This window comes from Ambystoma mexicanum, chromosome 4q, assembly GCF_040938575.1.
Source record: "Ambystoma mexicanum isolate Mex_15411 chromosome 4q, UKY_AmexF1_1, whole genome shotgun sequence".
NCBI classification, from domain to species: Eukaryota; Metazoa; Chordata; class Amphibia; order Caudata; family Ambystomatidae; genus Ambystoma; species Ambystoma mexicanum.
The window spans coordinates 1,320,684,382-1,320,697,784 of record NC_090928.1 but is presented as its reverse complement, the minus strand read 5'-3'; the positions used below and the strand labels follow the sequence as shown (position 1 = coordinate 1,320,697,784).

Genomic DNA, 13,403 nt, shown 5'->3' with positions numbered 1-13,403 from the left:
GGTCCTATGTGAGTCTAATAACGTTCTATGCTCTCAACGAGGTCCTAGTTACATATATCAGACTCATCCGACCACAGCCGTCCCCTGCACTGTAGGTGGATGACTTTGGGGTCCCTGAATACGCCGCACACCAGTAGGTTGAAGAAAGGGAGACTTTGGGTCACAAAGATACATTTTAGGCGACGCTGCTGCCCGTAACACGAGATGTATAGTTATATATATATTCTGTTGTGATGTACTGTAGGGTTTCTGCAAGAGTTGTATGGTCCATTTCTGATGACCTCTGGGCCCCTCCAATAATGTTATTCGGTGAGTGCGGCTTTGGTATTTTACCTGAAATCATCGTTGGGTTTTCAACATACACTGACCTAGAATCTAATGAGGAGCCTGTTTACTTGTCCCTTCTCCCTTCTTCTCTGTTCTGATTTAGGTGTGTGACCGACAGGTGAGTTTTTTTTCTACTTTGTTGGCCATGGAAGTACCACAATGATCTGAATATTTGCCATACCTCCCTTTCAGACTTTGGTAAGGCATCACAATGTGGCCATTACCCTGCATTTAATTGGGTGGTATGATTTCCTAACCCAATGTAACTCTACTCCTGGAATAATTGTTTGTAGGAGCCACACACCACGTATTGCTGTGCCCCTGAGAAAGATCCTGTTCATTGTTTCGTGGGATCGAAGCATGTTGGGCGCTGATAAGAGTCCACAAATTTGAATAGTGAAATGCTAGACTTTTTGCAGAGCCGCTTCCCATTCTAGATTCCAGGTGTTCCTCAATTATCTGAATCCTGTGGTGGTCTGTTGTATTTTGCTTTTCTTGCATGGTTATTACATTTCAAACGGCACTAGATCACTTTTATATTGTGGCCTCTTACGATGAATTCATGAATTGATTCCATGAATTGTGTTTGTATGTCTGCAATGTGTATTTGTATTCTAAATAGCACACGGCCACTTTGGTTGTGATTTTGTATGTAATGTTTCATGTTTTGTGAACACATTGAATGATGTAGGAGAGAAAGAGGCATTCTCTTCAGGAACACAAGGACTCATTAATGTTGCCTATTGCTCCAGCGTTCAGGCACTTCCCGGTACTGACTGGGCTTCGTAGAGTTCTCCCATGTGGACTGTCCCTGTCCCGGGCAAGGAACGAGTGCTCCCTGTCCCGGGCAAGGAATGAGTGCTCCCTGTCCCGGGCAAGGAATGAGTGCTCCCTGTCCCGGGCAAGGAATGAGTGCTCCCTGTCCCGGGCTCCCTGACCCGGGCAAGGAATGAGTGCTCCCTGACCCGGGAAAGAATGAGTTCTCCCTGTCCCGGGCTTCTTCACATTACAAATAAACATATCATTTACCATAAAGTGGTTCCATAATATGTAATACTAACCGGACCTTTTTTGTCTTCTCTCCTGCAGGCACACCACAATGGTCATGCCAATGAAGACGAGGTACAAGGCATGCTTGGTCTTGGCGCTTTTTGGAATTGCTCTGTTCAGCTACAGCGCCCATCAAAGGCCCTTGGGGGTAAGAAGTCAGAAACTTGACAATGTCCATCAGTGAAGGTCAGAGAGACATGTATCAGAGGGACAGAGGGTAACCATATCAGATGAGAAGGGCAGGCATCAGAATGACAGAGGGTAACTGTGGCCGATATCAGGGTGACAGGGATGAGAGGGACAGGCACCAGAGTGACAGAGGGTAACCATACCTGATATCAGGGGGACATGGATGAGAGGGACAGGCATCAGAGTGACAGAGGGAGGGATGAGAGGGACAGACATCAGAGTGACAGAGGGTAACCGTGCCTGATATCAGGGGGACAGGGCTGAGAGGGACAGGCATCAGAGTGACAGAGGGTAACCGTGCCCGATATCAGGGGGACAGGGATGAGAGTGGCCAAGGGTCTCAGTGACAGGATTAGATTGACAGGGATCAGCGTAACAAAAGTCAGAGTGTACAAGGGCCAGTGTGAAAGAGGGCCTCAGTGACAGGGAATCAGAGTGACAGGGGGTGAGGGTAAAAGAGCGTCAGAGTGACAGGGAAACAGAGTGCCAAGGATCTGAATGTAAGAATGATAATTGCTTGAGAGCAAGCTCTGCTTTCTGTGCCTGCTCTCCATACTCCCTCTCTTTATTCCTGTCTTCTCTTTCAGAAATGCACGATGTGTGCCTGAATTTCCAGCTTCCTGTTGGCCCCCATCCCCAATACATTATCTAAATCGTGCTGGACTTCTTTGGGAAGTCTCTTCTTTAACATGTGTTAAGAAACCACCACATTCTTGTCCCATTTCTGCCCTCCAGATCTGAATTAACTGGATGTGTGCAGCAGGATCATCATCCAATGTCATTGTCTTAGCTCAAATGTAATTGATATCAGGCCTATGGGGATACATAATCCGCAAAGCCCCCCACATACCTGTATCCTAAGATTATCAAAAGCTGTTCCATCATGGGTATTTGTATCCAACCAAACCCCTGACTCTGACCTCTACCAAAGTTCGTCTGACCACTCCCCAATTAGTGCCGTGAATAAGCTCTTCATATCCCATATGGCTAACATGACACCAGCAGTGTGCTTCTCTAATGCAAAAATCCACTACCCCCGCCCTGCAGTGAGGGAAGGGAGTGTCTTCATCAAGTTACTCCGGTTTATGTGTGACCACTGGCCATAATACACCTTTCTCAGACCCTTCTGGAGCAACTAAGTTGCCCCTGTTTTTTCTGGGGCTTCCCACATCTCTACCCTACCACTTACTACAGACATGTGAGTACTTTGGCGTATCCTATGGCTCTATGGAGTGCTTTCTATCACTGCTACTGTAGCGGAAGGTAGGGTCATTACACCCTGCTCTCCTTGCTTGACATCCAATGCCTCTCTTTCTTCATCATATATTCCAGCTTCTACACCCCCTAACCCTTCTACAGGCATGGAAGCATAATCAGCACTACCATAGGGTGCCATCTTCCGTCCTCCTTCCCCAGCCCCTGTACCTGTGACAGCATCCCTGTTCTCCATATCCTCCTCAACCGTTCTAATAATCGAGTGGTCCAATCTAACAAGAACCAGCCCATGTCGCCACCTTCCTTCTTCTACATCTCTTACCTGTCTTCTCACTTCTTCCCGCTCTTCATCTCTTTGCCGCTATAACAGCATTACCTCTTTGTCCGCTAGCCGTAACACTTCCTTCATTTTTCCCTTTCTTGCACATCTACAACTCTTTGCAGCATATCCTCTATCCCAGCTGGAAAAGGCCTAACCTTCACTTTCTCTCTTATTTCCAATTCTTCCTCAACTCTTCTGCCTATTGGTCGCACTCTTTCTCGCTCCTCCACCCTTAATCTACCTGCGGCCCTCTGCTTCCAACCTCTCTGTAGCCCTAGCAAATCAAGGAGTTATCCTTCCACTTTCCATGAGAATCCCAGTTCTTGTGAATTGTAACTGATGGAGGCGTTTCCCGTGTCTGTCTTGCAAACACTGGAGTAGCCGCTGGGGAAAATGGAGGTACGAACTCAGGGTCTGTGTACCCCTCTGCTGGCGATAAATGATAGCAGTCATAAGGGGCAGTGCAGAAGAAATTCCTGCACCCTCCTTTCTGGGCCCTCCCGCCACAATTTCTACCTCAGGGCCCTTCCTGCTTTTTTCATACATCCTCCATATTTCAAGATGTTTAACTGCTTCTCTAACTTCCAGCCCTTGTGCTTTGTAGTTAAAAAGGTTATGCAGGTTCTCCAATATCCCGGTGCCATTACATCCCTCAACCATTCTCTACGATATTTTAAAATGTTCCCCTTATGGGGCAAAACATCACACAAATGATTCAACAGAGTCTCCATACACCAACCCAAGTTATCAAAAAATAGCTTCACAAAGAATCTGATACCGAGCTGACCCTGCGGCATACAAATGTTCACCCAAGAACTCCCTTTTTGCCCTTATCCAGTTCCTTAGGCGTACTTCACAATAATTTAATGTACTGGTCTATATATCGCAATTACATCACTTCACTATTTCCTCCAAATCTACTTCTCACTCATACATAGAAGAAAGCATCTTATTAGTCACTCTCTACGCGATATCCATACCACTCGAGCATAGGAGGGGCGCAATGCTTTCCACTGCAGCACTGCTGCTCTCTCTCTTCATCACTAGTATGATTTTCTCTACTACAAAACCGTCTTTCCCTGACTACAGGAAGTTTCCCTTCACTACTTCGACTAACCAAGAAAATCGAGGTGAGCGGCTCTGTCTGCACAGAAAATACAAAATAATGTCAAGGCTTGCTTCAGAAAGGTATCTACGGTTGAACTTACCCTCAGATACCACCTCATCTTCAGGTGAGGGCTCCAGCCAACCGGAGAAGCAAACTAAATGGTATCAGGACAAGCTTCACACTGGGCCTGATTCACAGAAGTGTTTTATAATGGCACAATCCCATAGGAAAATGCTCTGTGAATCAGGGCTTAGGTAAAAAAATACATACAGGGGACCTACAACACAGAACAGTTCAACCATCTACTTTTCCAATCCCTGCAACCGCAACTGTTTTCACACCCACACTTCAAGTCTACCCTTACCAAAAATAAAACTCAAATCAAAGAAACAACCACTTTTTACCCCTATTTCCCCCTCACTTTACACCCCCAAATGTGTACTCACGTGAACCTGAGGTGCTTCCGTGTGGTTCACGCAGTACAGCAAGGCCACGGCACCAGATACCGGAGGAGCAGGCAGACCTTTAGCCAATATGGCATCCGTATACCTCTTTTTCACCATGCACAGAAGACTGGTCACTATTGTGAGGTGTCACAGCTGAGAGGTCTGGACAGAAGACACCGAATGTCTTGGAATGCTGGTGCTCTACCTGAATCGCCAAATGTGCGAATGGGGTTTCAATCAAAACAAGCCCACTACTTAAGAAGTGCGTACATGGTTGGTCATGGTGCAAGTTTCTTGTACAATGTTCCGGGGGGAAGTTAGTTCGTGTTGCAGGACCAAACTAACCCTAGTCCCAACAATACCACATCAGTTCACTTCTTTTATACATTCTGCAACAGTTAAAACACTCCCAAAATACTTTATTGCAATCCACTCCCCAAAAATGATTGGACACAGCCCTCTTCAAAGAAATTCCATATTTACGAATTCCTACATTTTCATTGGCCAGGTTCAGCTCAATAGTTATCTTCAGATTATATTCATAACACACTTTTACTTATGATTCATCCGTAGTAGGTCATGACAATAACGCAGGGTACACATTGGTATTAGAAACATAATTAATTACAAGTAATAACTGGCCTAAGTCGTTTAAACCCCAACTCTTGATTTGCAATTGGCTCGCATGGACAATTTCCGCAATATGAGGCTGAGTGAATGTTTTCTCTTCGTTTGTGATGCTATCTCATTTCCCAGGTCACTGTTTCATTGAACCTTTTCAACCTACAAAACTCCCACTCTATCGTGCAATTGAAACTCCAAAATAGCTTTAGGCACTTACTACTGACCAAAATAAATAATGAAACTCATTTGGTCATGCTCTCAAACAGCAGGAGATTATATCTACTCTCTACGAGACTTATCGAACCATATAATCTCAAGGCTATTTCTGCAGCTGGTGACCGCAAAGGTTGAAGTTACTCATTCACCTCTTTTCTGCCATCTGAAAACCTGTTTTAGAAGTCAAATTGTATGTTGCAAGAGAGCCCTAACCACTGTGTTCTGATTAATTGTGGAGAACTTATGTTGAGATGCATGAATTCCCCATGTATGTATTTTAATGTACATGTATGTTTTTACATTTGGTGAATTAATATTTGATATTTCTGTGCACGTGCAAGCTAACATGTATCAGTTCTAAACAAAAAATAAAACGTAAAGTAACATATCCTATCCACAATTAACTACACTTGGTACATACGAAATTACAGCATCACGCTTAGTTTGCAGCACCCACAGTCATCAATATGGCATGTTCAACATGACCCCCTCGTAATGATGGGGACTCTTCCTGACCCCCCAATGTGTGTGTGTGTCTTTGTGTCTGTGGCTGTGAAGTCAGGATACACCAAAGGAGCTCTTAAAGCAGAATTCTACATCCCAAAACCCAGGTTATACTGGCCTTTACAAAATGGTTGATCCTATCCTCGCAGATGGTGTTTTGCTCAGTTTCAAGGGAACTACAAGCTTCTGCTTTATGTTGCACATTCCCTGTTTACATTTCTCAGCTGATTTGGTAAGACACTGAGGGAGAGGGCAAGGTACCATTGTTTTTGTGGGCACCAAGGGCACCCACAGCTGCTGCCCCGCTTAAGAGGGACTGTGGGTTACATTTGCTGCCTTCTCTGACAGTTCCCTAGGACATCTTACCAACATTTGTCAAAGTTGTGCATGTAATAGTATAATTCAGTCAACACCCCAAATTTTTCATATAGAGAACTCAGCAGCCTCTTTGCTCTCTTCTGTAGTGCTAAGAACTGTTAATGGGTGATAGTACCTTTCTAGGCTCCATGAAACCCCCTGTGGGAAACAGGTCACACCATGTCCATATGCCAACCCTGAAAAGCCCTCCCTACCCTACGAAGGACAGCCCTTAAAATCTGAATGAATAATGCATGGCCATTTTTGCCCTGGTCTCGTCATTGAGCTGTCACATAAGTAAGGAAATCCCGCTGAGACCCTTAGCTCGCAAGGGGCCAGAGAGAGTGCAAACTTGAGATTGCAGTTTTATTGAAAAGTCCATGATTTATTTATTTTTAAATGTTTTCATTGCCATTAATATATACACAGTGTTATAAACATCAAGTATTGCAGTATCATCTATGCAGTTGCTCATTTGCATACAAGTGACATGCCTTTAGTAACCTAGAAACAAAAACAACCAACACAAACTGTCTTCACTTTAAGGGTTAAGCATTTAGTCTGAGCTCATTCTTTGAGGTACAAGTAGTCCGAGGCATGATTTGAACCAAGGCTTCCTTTAACCAGGTATTACACATAAACAATCTTTACAGTGTACAGTCTCCCAATTTCCCACCGGGAGCATTCTATTCTTTAACGGATGTGTAAACGTTCACGGGGTTTGTCATCTGATGGGTGAAACATGTCCCAGATCAGTGTTTTCCAGGATTCGTATGGGATACTAGTACCGGCCTCTGATTTGTCTACCATGTTACCCCAAACTCTTGTTTCCACCTCCGCCCAGCGTTCGAATTCCTTACGCTATCGTACATATTATGGGCCTTTGGTTGATTTCCACGCCATTGCAATACATCTCTTGGCCAGTAAGAATGTTAAGTCTATACATTTTATGACATGTTGGAATTTGCCATCTCTAGGGTACGCTCCCAGCAAACATTCTTTTGGGCTCCAGGAGTACCGCACTATCCCTGCTCTTCTACAAGCATGTTCTATCCTCTCCCAGAATCCCTGTACGTGCACACAACCCCAAAACATGTGCATTAAGTCTGCACCATCCGTCCCACACCAGGGACATATCGGTTTTGCAGTACTGTTAAATTTAGCCACCACGTGTGGTGTCATGTAGCTGCGTTACAAAACATTCAGCTGTAGTAGTAGTCGAAAGCGGGAGTTCCTAGACACCCTGTAAGGGAATAGTAATATATGTTCCCATTCTCTCTTGCCTACATCCTCCCCCAGGTCCACCTCCCAGTGCTCCTCAACACAGCAGTCTTAGGGTTGGACCAGTCCACTAGGAGCACGTATATTCTGGATATAGGTCTCCAGCCATCTCCCAGGTTGTGCAACAGGGTTAACAGGGGGCTCTCCAGTGGTTCCTCTGGGAATTCCAACCTTTTCCCTTTTCCAACATTCCTCACCCTCTGGTACCACAAAAATTGCCCTTTGGGTAACCCCTCCTGTTATTGTAAAGACCCAAACCCCCTAAAAACTCTTTCCCTGTACATATCACCCACGTGTAGATACCCCAGCTTTCCCAGTGTCTGATCGCCAGCAAGTCCTCCCTGTTCTCGCAAACATCCACAGCCATTGGAGTCTCAGGCATATAGGGGCACTCCAGTTTCAATAGTGCTAGAGTCCTCTGCCACATCCGCTGTCCCAGTGACACAAACATAGGCGTGCACCCAGGCAACTGAGTGGCAACCACAGAATTCCTTTCAGGTGTGTCGGGGCTACCAGGCGCTGCAATAGCGCTGATTCAGAGGTAGCGTCGCCTGAAAGCCACTTAGCTACATAGCTGAGTTACGCTGCCAAAAAATACCTCTCCAAGTCTGGCAGCTGCATCCCTCCCTCCTTGTGAGGGAGACAAAGCGTTGCAAGCACAAATTTATGGTGGCCCGTGCCCCACAGAAAACCCTGCAGCAACACATCCAGCACACGAAAGAAGGAGCCCTTGATGTAGTAATGGACGTTATTGAAGAAGTACAAGAACCTCAGCAAGATTATCCTTTTAGTTATAGCAATCCTGCCCATCACTGATAATGGTAGTTTGGACCAAAATGTCATGACTTCCGCAAGCCCTTCACCGCATGTGCTATGTTACTATCATGCATTCCCTCTGGTGTTTGCCTTATGTGCACCCCCCAGTACCGGAATGAGTCCAATTGCCATAGGAGCCCCACGTCTGGTAATTCCCCTATGCCCACCCTGTTCAGGCCAGCCAAGGGGAATATACAGGACTTTGTTCTGCTGAAAAAGATTCCGGACACCCTTGCATAGTTGTCCACGCTCCTACCCATATAACTGCCTCCGGGAATTGTTTGCGCAGGTAAATCGCTATTGAATACAACCCCGGCAGATACAACATGGGCAACAGCAGACAACCCTGTCATGTACCCCTTTGTATATCCCAAGCAAATGACACTAGCCTCCCAGATTCGACCCTCGCCACTGGTACTGTGTATAGTATCTGTACCCATTTGATGAACTTCCCACCAAACCCAAACTCCTTTAACAATGCAAGTAGCCGTTCCCAGTATATTGAATCAAAAGCTTTTATCGCGTCTAGCGAGAGTACTGCATACTGTTAATGGGAAGTGATGGTTTGTGCGATGACATGTTGTAATCGTCGCACGTTTATGGCTGTACTTCGACCCGGGATGAAACCATTTTGGTCCCCATGTATCAGTCCCCCTATTACCCTGCGTAGCTGCCCTGCCAAAATAGTGGTTAAGATCTTCATGTCATAATTCAACATGGCCAAAGGTCTATAGGAGTCACATTCGTCTGTGGATTTTCCCGGTTTGGGTATCGGGATCACTAGTTTCCCTCATGCTTGCTGGTAGTACCCGCTAGTGTAGGCTTATGGGCCTCATCACGAGTTGGGCTGTAGCCCTTAAATGCGGTGGTAAAGGTATTACCGCCCCATTTAAGGGCTGGCCCTATCACGAGTTGGGCGCTAAATCGGCTGTTTTACCTCCAGCTTTTTTTCTGGAGGTGAAAATCCCTGTTTTCAGCTGTATTACAGCCGGCTGTATTAGCCCGCAGTATTAGCACTGAAAACTCCCCATTGGATCCAATGGACCCAATCAGGAATGAGGAATTACTGTTAAGGCCCAACCCGTGATCCGGTGGTAATACGGTAATTCGGTGTCGGTCGGTGCTAGGGCTATTACAGTCAGAGGTAATACAGCTGGGAATACAGCTCAACTCATGATGAGGGCCTATGTGTTTTACCTCTTGCAGCACCAGCGTCACCACCGACGCGTATGTCTTGTAAAACTCTGGGGGGAGCCCATCAGTGCCCAGGGTCTTATACGTGGTCAGTGACTTCATTGCCTCGTTTATTTCCTCGGCCGTTGTGTCCTGGTCTAGTGCCTCACGTTGTGATGCGCCCAGACCAGGTAGCTGTATTTCCTCCAGAGTGCCCAGTATATCAGCCTGTGGTATCGAAGTATCATGTTTATATAATTAGGAGTAAAACCTGGTGAACGTGTCGTTAATCTCTTGCTGAGTCCTGTGTGTAGTGCCTTTCTCGTCTTTAAGTGTTGTAGTTAGATGTCTTGGCTGCTCCCTCTTACAGAGCCACGATAGCAGTCTGTTTGGCTTATCACCTTACGTGTGCAATGTAGTGTTCCTGACCATGTAATCAAATTTAGCTAATCTCGCCAAGGCTTCTTGACAGCTTCTCTTGGCTTCAACCAGTTTCAGTTCCTTATCCCCCTGTCCCTGGTGTCAGTTTTTTTATTTGTCTAATGTCGTCTTCCAGCTTCTCCAATTCTGTGTTTTACGGACACCACCCACACCAGCGATGACATCCCCTCTCACCACAAATTTCATCGCATCCCACACTGCGCTCCAGTCTTTCACACAACCCACATTGCTCTCCAAGTACTCCTCCCATTTTTTTTTAGCACGTCCCTAAAGATCTGGTCTGTGAGGGCATAAGTAGGCATGTGCCACAGTGGTATAGGAGGCCTCGGCCCATTCATCTTCCGCTCTAGCAGGAGCGGTGAGAGGTCCGATATCGACCTGCCCAGATATTGTGCCGAAGCTATTTCCGCCATCTGGGTCCTACCCACAAAGAGATAGTCTATTCTGGTGTATAAACCATGGGGCGAAGAGTTGTAGGAGTAGCACCTATCCCCAGGGTGAAGTTCCCTCCATGCATCCACAAGAGCTAGATTATGCAGCACAGTGTTGAGTGCTGAGGGTGCCGGACCTACATTGTTCGGGAGTAGGAGTGATCTGTCCAACCTTGGGTCCCTAACACAGTTAAAGTCCCCCCCAAATGAGAAAACATTCCCGGTGCAGTGCCATCTTCGCATACATCATATCGAGGTACGGTTGGATTCCATGATTAGGGAGATAGGAGTTAACTATGCATACCTCCACGTGTTCCATCTGACTCCTTAAGATTAAATACCTCCCATCAGTACTAGCCTCCATTTCCTGCAATTGGAACGGCACTGTGGCGCTTATCTACGTGATACCCTGCGGACATATTTAGAGTATGCCACCCCGTATCCCTGCCCCCCCCCCCAGTGTTAGTTCACTTTTCCCATTTCGCCCTCCGTAAGGTGGATTTCTGCAGCAGTGTTATGGCCCCCTTTTTCCTGTTAAGGAAGGATTTGACACGGTTTCTGCGCATGTATGTGCCCATCGCCCTTATGTTCCACGTCAATACCTTAATGTGGCTGCCATGGTTTAACACAACCACCCCCTTTCTGTTCACCCTAATCCACCGCCCAACAAGACATTACCATCCCTGCTTCCCACGCCTGCCATCCTGTTTTCTTTTCCCATCCCATTTAAACCTACTCTCTCAAGTAGACATTCCCTTCTAGTAACCCTTCTATGTGAAGAACCTCATACCATACAAACAACAAACAAAACCAAACTGTTTGTTTGTTGCGCCCAGCAGCTGCACCCTTCATACAGCGCTCGGGCGCCCCCGCAACTTTGTAGCCCATCCAGGCCATCATGTGCAGGAACACAGGTGTTGTTAACGGGCCAACACCAACCTATGGTTAGGATAGACCTTCAAGCCCAAAGTAGGTGGCCAACCACAGCCCCGGTCTAAGCTATGATCAGCCAGAGTGGTTTCAATAGTTTTCTGATCAAATTCAGCAACCTTTAACAGCAAATGTTCAAACCTTAGAGGTCCCCAGCCCTCCGCCCCCTCTGTCGTAGTTCTGTAGTCCATGTGACCGATTCCTTTCCTCCATCCAGGTTGTTGTGTTCCAACCACATAGAAGCCGCAGCCGGAGTTTCAAGGAAGACAACCCTGCATTTGTAGGTCACCTTGAGCCTGGACGGGTACAAAAGCATGTATTTAATATTCAGTTATCGAAGCCTGGCTTTAATTGGTACGAAGGAGCTTCTCGCCCTCTGAACTGCCGGCGTGTAATCCGGGTATATGGCGATTTTGGAATTATCTTGTTGCATCACTCCCCCTTCCCAGGAGAATTTCAGTATGACTTCCCTTTCTTGTTAGTTTAGAATTTTCGCAATCATTGGGTTTGGGTACGACCCTGGCGGGGGCCTCTTCTGTAAGGACCGATGGGCCCTTTCCACCACAAACCTCTGCGAGAGGTTGCCCATACCACTTTCTTGTAACAACAGGTTTTCCACATACCCCGTGGGATTGGGGCCCTCAATTCCCTTCCGGAATTCCTAGCAACCTGATATTGTTCCATCTGACTCGCCCTCCGCATCTTCCTCCCGCAATTCTAGCACTGCATTTCTTCTTTCCAGCTCTTTCAGCCTCATTTCCAGGTCTTTAGTAGTTGCACCAGTTTCTTTCAGGGTAGACCTAGCAGCCGTTACCCTCTCCGTCAGATTGCACCTATCCTGTCTCATCAGCTGCATGTCTACTCTGACCTCGTCAATCTTCATTTCGAGAGATGCCCTCAATGCTGCTTTTGCCAGTAGCACCTGGTTGTTCTTGCTGCTGTGTTCTGATGTTCCCACTTCTTTCTGTGTCGCAGAAGCATCCTGCTTTGACTCCCTGGTTTTGGCCTCACTGTTAAAGGAGTTCATGATTGTGGAATTATTCTTCCCTTCGGTCGGAGACATGCCCCTGTTCGCTGCTGTGTGGGCAGATCCCCCTCAATGGCTACTGACTGACTGCGTCACTGCTACGCGTTTTTTGTTATATCTTGTGTTCATAGCAACCGTGGGCGCTGCTGTCTCCCAGCTTCACTCAAGTCTCCAAACCAACGGTTGCCATAACGTGCTGCCTACACCAGCCTTATGGGGCAGTTCATGCCGTGGCCCCAGACTCCCCAGGCACCGTGGCACCACATGCAGTGTCCTCGAGTGTTGTATTGGGGTGTCCCTCAGCTCATGCACTTCCCAGTGTTTTTCACAGTGGTCTCTGTCCTGCCTGTCCTTGGTCCTCCACCACTGCATCCCCAGCAGCAGCCTTCTGCACGGTGCTGCTCGAATTCCGTGTCAGTCCTTTTGCATAGGGGCCAGTGCCAATGCTTTACATGTGCAAGCACCACTCGTTGGTCTATAGCAAGCTTGGCACAGGCACCACTGTTGGACTCTTGGGCTTGCTGATGCTCGTCCCCACCAATCAGTCACAGAAGTCACAATTGGCCAACTTTCTCATATGCAGCTCTTGTTGGTTCTAGTTAGTGCCTACCAGTGTGGAGCCTGTCATGCTGCGGATTCAGCGCCGGTGCCCAGGTGCTGCAGGTTCCTGGTATCAGTTCCTAGGATGCCAGTGCAGTTATACCTTCAGTACCAGCAGCTCTTGTCCCCCAGTGTAGTCAAGTAGTTTGCACTGCACCTTGCCCTGACTTTCACATACCCCGGTCAACAGCTATCATTGGGTGGTGGGGCAGCTTCTTCATTACTGTACCATAGCCCAGGCTCTTTCCGTGCTTATTGAGTGGTCATCGTCCACTGCCTTACTTCGTGTCCTGTCCCTGCTCGTTCTCCCAGAAGTCAGCCAATATTTGGATCAGGACCTTCCTTA

At 47.0% G+C, this 13,403-nt stretch overlaps 1 protein-coding gene across 1 annotated transcript in view; it reads left to right on the top strand.

Annotated features, from left to right (window-relative positions):
- The window catches only part of LOC138468444 (NXPE family member 1-like), a 515,510-nt gene that overhangs the window by 66,666 nt on the left and 435,441 nt on the right, over nucleotides 1-13,403 (top strand). The window contains exon 2 of the mRNA XM_069608996.1: nucleotides 1,417-1,525. Within this exon, the coding sequence (XP_069465097.1) occupies nucleotides 1,427-1,525 (99 nt within the window). The 5' untranslated portion in view covers nucleotides 1,417-1,426. The remainder of the gene's footprint in view (nucleotides 1-1,416; nucleotides 1,526-13,403) is intronic.